The sequence below is a fragment of the Mastomys coucha genome, unplaced genomic scaffold (assembly GCF_008632895.1).
Source record: "Mastomys coucha isolate ucsf_1 unplaced genomic scaffold, UCSF_Mcou_1 pScaffold3, whole genome shotgun sequence".
NCBI lineage: Eukaryota > Metazoa > Chordata > Mammalia > Rodentia > Muridae > Mastomys > Mastomys coucha.
In genome coordinates this window covers 50,503,035-50,510,669 of record NW_022196909.1, presented here as the reverse complement: position 1 = coordinate 50,510,669, position 7,635 = coordinate 50,503,035, and the positions used below count along the sequence as shown (strand labels likewise).

General features: G+C 48.4%; 2 protein-coding genes across 7 annotated transcripts in view; both read right to left on the bottom strand.

Moving 5' to 3' along the window:
* The window catches only part of LOC116074627 (H-2 class I histocompatibility antigen, D-37 alpha chain-like), a 714,163-nt gene that overhangs the window by 205,994 nt on the left and 500,534 nt on the right, over positions 1-7,635 (bottom strand). The window lies entirely within an intron of this gene.
* Ppp1r18 (protein phosphatase 1 regulatory subunit 18) overlaps positions 989-7,635 on the bottom strand; it is a 10,599-nt gene continuing 3,952 nt past the window's right edge. For 3 of the 4 annotated variants that reach the window (XM_031347289.1, XM_031347287.1, XM_031347288.1), the window contains exons 3-4: positions 2,908-3,115; positions 989-1,797 (exon numbers count right to left, since the gene is read on the bottom strand). In XM_031347289.1, the coding sequence (XP_031203149.1) occupies positions 1,778-1,797; positions 2,908-3,115 (228 nt within the window). In that variant the 3' untranslated portion in view covers positions 989-1,777. Of the gene's footprint in view, positions 1,798-2,415; positions 3,116-7,635 lie in introns of those variants that run through there. The other variant, XM_031347290.1, reaches the window with a different exon arrangement.

Genomic DNA, 7,635 nt, shown 5'->3' with positions numbered 1-7,635 from the left:
AATTCCTGAGATTGGGAAACATAGGCAGAAATATCTGTCTGTGAGTCCCAAGCCATCCTGTTCTACACAGTAAGTTGCCAGTTATCCAGGGTCACACATTAAGACATACTTTCAACAATAAATTAAAAAGCAAACAAATAAATATTGGTGGTTGGGAGACTGAAAGCTGGAAGCAGGGAAAATGTAATTAGGGAAGGTGCTGGAGAGATGGCTCAGTGGTTAGAGCACTGGTGTTCTTCTAGAGGGGCCAAGTTTGATTCCCAGCATCCAAAGGACAACTTATAACCATCTGTGCTCATGTTCCAGGCGATCTGATGCCTTCTTTAAAGCCTCCAGAGACACCAAGAACTCAGGTAGTACACAGACATGCATGCAGGCAATATTCTCATAAAATGAAAATAATGGAGAATTTAAAAAGAAAGAGGCACTGAAGAGATGGCTCAGCAGTTAAGAGCATTGTCTGGTCTTCCAGATGTTGTGAGTTCAACCCCCAGCAACCTCATGTTGGCTTACAATAACCTGTGATGGGATCCCATGCCCTCTTCTGGGGTATCTGAAGACAGCTACAGTGTACTCATATACATAAAATAAACAAAAATCTTTTTAAAAAGAAACAAGTGTCTGGATAGATGGCTCAGAGCACTGACTGCTCTTCCAAAAGTCCTGAGTTCAATTCCCAGCAACTACATGGTGACTCAGAACCATCTGTAATGTGAGGATCTGATGCACTCTTTTGGTGTGTGAAGACAGCTCCAGTGTATTGATATAAATAAAAACAAATAAATCTTTAAAAAAAGAAAAAAGAAACAGCCGGGCGGTGGTGGCGCACGCCTTTAGTCCCAGCATTTGGGAGGCAGAGGCAGGCGGATTTCTGAGTTCAAGGCCAGCCTGGTCTACAGAGTGAGTTCCAGGACAGCCAGGGCTATACAGAGAAACCCTGTTTCAAAAAACAAATACAAAGAAAAATAAAAACAAAGAAAGGCAGCAAGAGAGTTGAAAAGAGCTCCATTTTATTATGGAAAGTTACAAAAATGAAACAAATCAGGCAGCTGACAAAGGAGCAACAGGGAGAAGCAAAAGCAGCTCCTTAGCTCCCCCTACAGTGCAATTCAATTCAATATGAACCACGGGAGGAACAGAATTAAATAACTTTCATGGGCTTCAGGGTTAGGATCCCAGCTTTCCCTCTTGGGGGAAACCGAGGCACAGTAATACTGAGCAAAGTTGAAGAAGGCTACACACCTTCCCGAGTCACTCTCAAGGAAAGAAACGTAAGGTGTCGGACCGCACACGGGCTCCGTGGGTGGGCATGGCTTGTAAACCTGGGACTTTGCAGGTGGGACTGGGAACTAGTGGGTACGTAAACCAGGCTGTGATCAAGAGAGAAGGAAAAGCTGTAAACAAAAGGGTAGTGACCTAGAAAAAGGGAGTTTGTGGATGGAGGGCGATCCACGGGAGTAGCTGGGAGTTAAGGAAGGCTGTGGGGCTGGAGGTATGCCATCTCAATTCCAGAGAAATTCTGAATTCCAAACCAGGACTTGATGCTCACTCGTAGCTCACAAAGGATGCTCCACCCACAGGGAACCTTAGGTTAGGGGTAAATTTAGGCTACTGGCTCTGCCCCAGAAATGAGATGGGAAAAGCAAGTCGGAATATGCTCAATGCCCTCCCCTGCCAGGCAGGCTCGTTGCCAGGTCTGTCGGGGCTCTGATTCATCCAGACTCCAGGATCTTCAGGTATGGGAAGGAAGGAGGTATGTGCCCAAACTGGAAGATGGTCACCGCCGGCAGGACTCATCTGCAGGAAGAGAGGTGATCAAGCCAGAGAAGTGGAGAGGGCCTCCAGCCTCCCCATGCATCCCAGAACTGAAGAGTGTAAGAGAAGTCTTTGTAAGGTGTTGGATGCGTGCCTGTCACCAGGAAAAGCATTCATCGCGGTTAACTGGATTTACAGCCATGTCAGCAAAGGTGAAGCCATTTAATACCTAGCTGTGGTCCTGGGTGCTTGACAAAAGCTACTCGAGTCTCCCAACAACTTTGGGAAGTACTTACTATTTTTTGAGTACACTTGAATTTTTGTGGTGCTGGAATTAAAGCAGGGCACACAACCTTTTTTGTTTACTTTGTTTCAGATGGGGTCTCAGTCTGTATAGTCCAGGGTGCTCTGGAACACACTGTGTAGACCAGGCTGATCTATTCTTAATTGATAGGATCACAAGCGTTAGTTGCCATTCTTAGCTCAAGGGGGCAATCTTATCACTGAGCTACACACACCGAGGCCCAGGATACAATTTGTTAACTCTATTTTTTTTCTTTTTTCTTTTCCTTTGGTTTTTCGAGACAGGGTATCTTTTTTTTCCTTTGGTTTTTCGAGACAGGGTATCTCTGTCTAGCCCTGGCTGTCCTGGAACTCACTCTGTATACCAAGCTGGCCTCGAACTCAGAAATCCACCTGCCTCTGCCTCCCAAGTGCTGGGATTAAAGGCCTGTGCCGCCACCACCCGGCCTGTTAACTGTATTTTAAAGAATGATAAATGAAGGCTGGGGATATTGATCGGTGGTAGAGCACTTGCCTAGTGTGCTCAAGGCCTCGGATCTGATACTAGAGTTGAGGCATGCACACCCCACATAAGGTAAATGGCAATCTAACTTGGATTGATTCCAGATCACACCCGAGTAACAGACAAGCTGGAATTCAGACTTCACACCGTCTGATCCCACACGGGTATTTTTAACCAGATTAGAGATCTGGAGAACGAGCGAGCTCTGCTTTTAAATCTGGAGACCCCATGTGTACTTGGCTTTCAGGAATCAACAGATAGAGAGATTTGGACCAACCTCCTTCAAAGTACCACCATGCCATGAACACCAGGGGGCGCCCTCCGCCATCCATGCTGCAGCCACTTACCCACGATTAGGGCCTTGGTGTGCAGCCCACCCTGGAGCCCGGGCTGCAGGAGCAACTCCTCCTCTTCCTCCTCGTCGTCATCATCAGGCTGAGTCGCTAAGGGGGCCATGGGAGCCTCAGGCTCCGGGCCTAGATCTTCCAGTACCGAGCTCTCGGAAGGGTATTGGTATGTGGTCTCCAGGGCTGTCTCACTAAAGGAGATCTTGAGCTGAGAGTAGGAAGGGTGGGGAAAGAAGGCAAGTTCATTACTAGAGGACCCCAGGGAGGGCGGAGAGAGCAGAGGCAAGTGGAGAGGGGCTGGCCTTAGGCACCTTGCACACCTTCCCTTCCATCCATTTGGGGCTCTGGCTTTCCCTTACATCTTGATTCTTCCTTATAACAGCATCATTCAAAACAACACATAGGGGCAGGAGGAAAAAACAACCTGATCCCTCTGCAGGCTTCAGGCATATATGTAGTGCACATGTACATAAGCTCTCAAAACAGTGGCTCGATGGTGAGAGAGATTGCAGCCAGGAACCTCTGGAACCTCTGACCTTCACAGGGTGTTATGTCAGGTGTCTCTCGGCACCCCACCCCATTAATGCAAAAAGGAGAAACAAAACAAACAAACAATAAACAAATAGCCAGGTATGGTGGCTCACACTAGCAATTTCAGCATTCAAGAGATGAGGCAGGAGGATTACACCAAGTGCCAGGCTAGCCTTTAGCGTATACTAACCTCTGTCTAAAAAAGAAAGGGGTAGGGGGCTAGAGAGATGGCTCAGAGGTTAAGAGCGCCGGCTGCTCTTCTAGAGAACCTGGGTTCAATTCTCAGCACTTACATCGGCAGATGGCAACTGTCTGGAACGCTAGTTCCAGAGGCTCAGACACCCTTACACAGACATACACGCAGGAAAACACCAACGCACAGGAAACAAAAAGGAAAGAGAAAAAATGAAGTTCAGATGGAGGCAGGTGACCAGTCTGAGGCCAGCCTGATCTACATAGAGACCCTGTCATTAAAAATAAGCGCGGGCTGAGTTCTCAAGGCCAGCCTGGTCTACATGGAGAAAACTTGCCTCAAACAAAACACAACAAAACAAAAACCCCCAAACAAACAAAAAAACAACAACAACAAAAAGCGTCTGTACACTCACACACGCATGCGCACACAGACACCACACACATGTCCTTCGCCATGGGAAGGACAGGGAACCTGGGTAAGTAAGGCAGAATTAGGGTCTCTTTCTGTCACTGCTGTGAGGCAGAGGTATTAAACAAAAGCAAACAAACAAACAAACCAAGGAAACAAAAAAAGCTGAAGTCAGATGGGCACTCCAGACTCAGGAATGGATAAGACAACAGAAAGGTTTAGATGAGCCAAGGGATGCTCAACCTACAGAAGAGTCCCTGGAATGTGGAACTGGTGAACTGACAAGGATAGAGAGCAAAGAAAGTCCAGGCAAACCCTAGGTAGGGATGGTGAAGAGGCCACAGGGTACCCACAAAAACAGAGGCCATGGAGCTGGAGAGATGGCTCAGCGGTTAAGAGCACCGACTGCTCTTCCAAAGGTCCTGGGTTCAAATCCCAGCAACCACAACCATCCGTAACGAGATCTGACACCCTCTTCTGGAGTGTGTGAAGACAGCTACAGTGTACTTAAGCTACAGTGTTCTTACATATAATAAATAAATAAATAAATCTAAAATACGAGGCCAGAGAGAGCCAGAAACCACCCCACCCCCGCACAGCAGGCTGTCTTTAGTGTCCCTCCCCTTTGCCCTCCTAAGGAGCTCTGGGACACTGTGGGATTAACTCTGCAATCCCAATGGTTTAGAAGACAAACAGAAGGGGATTCCAGGTGATCTGTCCAGGACATCTATGACTCAGCGTCCCAGAGCCTCCATATGATCTACAGCATGGCTGCACGGGGCTGAATGAGAGGGGCGGGGGACAACTTGGTCCCTAAGGAAAGCAGGGCAACCCAGATTGTACGTGTATTCCTTGGGTCCAAATCCTGCAGTGGCTGCTGCTGTTTCTCTTCCTCTTCCTCCTCCTCCTCCTCCTCCTCTCCAACTCCTCTCCCCCCACCCCCTCCTTTTTCTAAGACAGTTTTTCTTTGTATAGCCCTATTTTCCTGGATCTGGGTCTGTAGACCAGGCTGGCCTCCCAAGTGCTAGGATTAAAGGCATGCGCCACCATCACCACCAACACCCAGTATTCTGCAATGATTTATTTCATCTGCTTTGAACAAAATCCAAAGCCTAGCCAAATGCAACAGGGTGATTTGCTTCTGCCTCCAGGCCTCTGTGCTGACTGCTCCCTCTGCCTGGAAGGGCCCTCCGGAGCATCCTGCTCAGAGGCTGCCACATCTGCATCCTGTTCTGTGTCCTGATCTTTTTACATGCACTCTTGTACCAATATTTCCATAATCACTCACTCACTTCTAACCCACTACAGTGACACACACACACACCCTTAATATCTTGGGGGGAGTCTGTAGTAAGACTTCTTCACACAAAATGCCAGTGTACTCAAGTCCCCTATATAAAATGGTATGGTATTGCATACAACTTACACAGGTCCTCCATGTACCTTTAAGATTATTATTATTATAGACTTGGTGGTTTGCCTGTGCCTAAATGCACCATCTACATGCAGTGCCTAAGAAGGCCAGAAGAGGGCATCAGATACCCTGAAACTGGGGTGGAGGATTCTGAGCCACATCCAGAGGTGCTACTAACTGAACCTAGGTTCCCAGCAAGAGCAGCAAGTTCTCTTAACGGCTGTGCCATCTCTCTCTAGTTCTGTGTTTTATTTCTGAGGCTAGAGCTGACTAAGCAGACCAGGCTGGCCTTGAACTTGACATCCATAGATGGCATTACAAGTCCAAGCCACCAGCCTGGAGGACCTTGAATATTTTTGGCCTGTCCTTGGTTGAAATCAAGAATAATCAATCCCAGCACTTGGGAGGCAGAAGCAGGTGGATCTCTGAGTTTGAGGCCAGCCTGGTCTACAGAGTGAGTTCTGGGACAGCCAGGGCTACACAGAGAAACCCTGACTTGAAAAACAATAACAAAAACAAACAGACAAAAAAGACTAACCCTTGTTGCAGAAGGCTGAGTTGTACTGACTCTTCACACACACAGTTGCCACACTTCATGAACCAAGGCTACGGAAAATGCCGACAGAAGTGAGGGTTGGCCAGTTGGCCAGCAGATGGTTTACACCACAGTATCTGGGAAGGGACCCTTACTGGTTCTGTTGTTGATAGATTTAGCCAAATGTCTATCTCATTCTCCTTTCTTCCTAAGCTCCCTTCTCCAGCTTCTGCAGTTTATCATCTGTTCTGTGAAGGAATTCATTTTATCCACTCCATCTACTCCAGTGTCTACTTCTGTGTCCCCCTCTTTTGTTTCTCCACCCCCCCCCAGCTTCTGACTGGGCTTCTTAGGAATGCATAACCCGAATTAGGGGGGGCAGAGAGGGAAGTGACTCACTAGATCCTCTCATCAGCTATATAAGGTCACCAGGGGGCCGGGGAGGGAGGGGCAGGTCTCCAGCCAGAGAGGATGCTGGGCAAAAGCACCAGCTACAGTCCCCCACTGCCTGCCCCCCCCCCAGGACTGGGGTGGTTTCTCTCATGATGGCAGGTATAAATTTGATAGGAGTAGCCAGAAAAGGAACTATTTAGGAAAGATGAAGGGTGGTGGTAATGGTTGGGCTAGAGCCAGGGTAAGGCACAGTAATCCTTGCTGAGGCTGAGATAGACAGAGAGCTGAGAGGTGCGGATGTGGACTAAGAGAGAGTGAGGAAGAGGTAGATGGTCAGGTCCCCACCCCCACCCCAGTGGAGCTGCTTCCTGATTCTCTCACCACATCCTGAGCAGTTCTTTCAGGGGCCTGGGCCCAGTGTTCCCACTCAGTGCCACCAGCCTTCCGGGCCCCCACCCCAGGCTTCCTGTTTGGAAGGTCTGCTTCCGCCCCTCCTACTGGATGACCTAGGTATGGTCACCGCACCACACAGGTCCTGCTCTGCACTAGGCTCGTTGGCTTCCCCCAGATGGTTCCTAGGTATGAGCCACAAAGCCTTGTGCTTCCCTCAGCTCATTCTCCAAAGTCACAAGCCAGCCTCAGTAGGAAGTGACTTCTCTGAACACCTCACCCTAAGAGAATTTCCTGTCTTCTGTCCTTTCTATCTGCCCAGTCCTGAGACGAGAGAGCCAATAAGAAGCCCCGGCAGAGGCAGGGGAAGAAAAGTCACGTTCAAGAATAAGATAATGAAAATGGATACTTTGTATGTGAATTAAAAATAACAAAAAGACCAACTGGGAGGAACCAAATGACTTATGAGCTTAGCCTTGATCTTTGGTCCTCAGGGTCGCCTATTGACAGTGAACACACACGTACAAACACATTTACATGAAAGAAGGGCCAGACAGGCTTGTTAGGCTCTGGACGAAGTGTGTTGTGTGGAGGATCTTCTGGTCTGAGGCATCTGACTGTAGCACTGTCTCTCCCCCAGAGATTTTTCACTTCGGAAAACTATTGGTACATATTAGGAAGGCATTAAGCCAGAGCCAAAGGGAACAGTCACCCTATCCAGTGCTTCCTTGCATGTCTGCATTTCAGTCTAACCTCTGACCCTCCGCTGGCCTCAGCCCCACCCCCCACCCCCAACTCTCACAGTGCCTGGACCAGTCTCAGCTCTCAGTTCAGTGCAAATGAACTTCTCTCTTTTTTCTA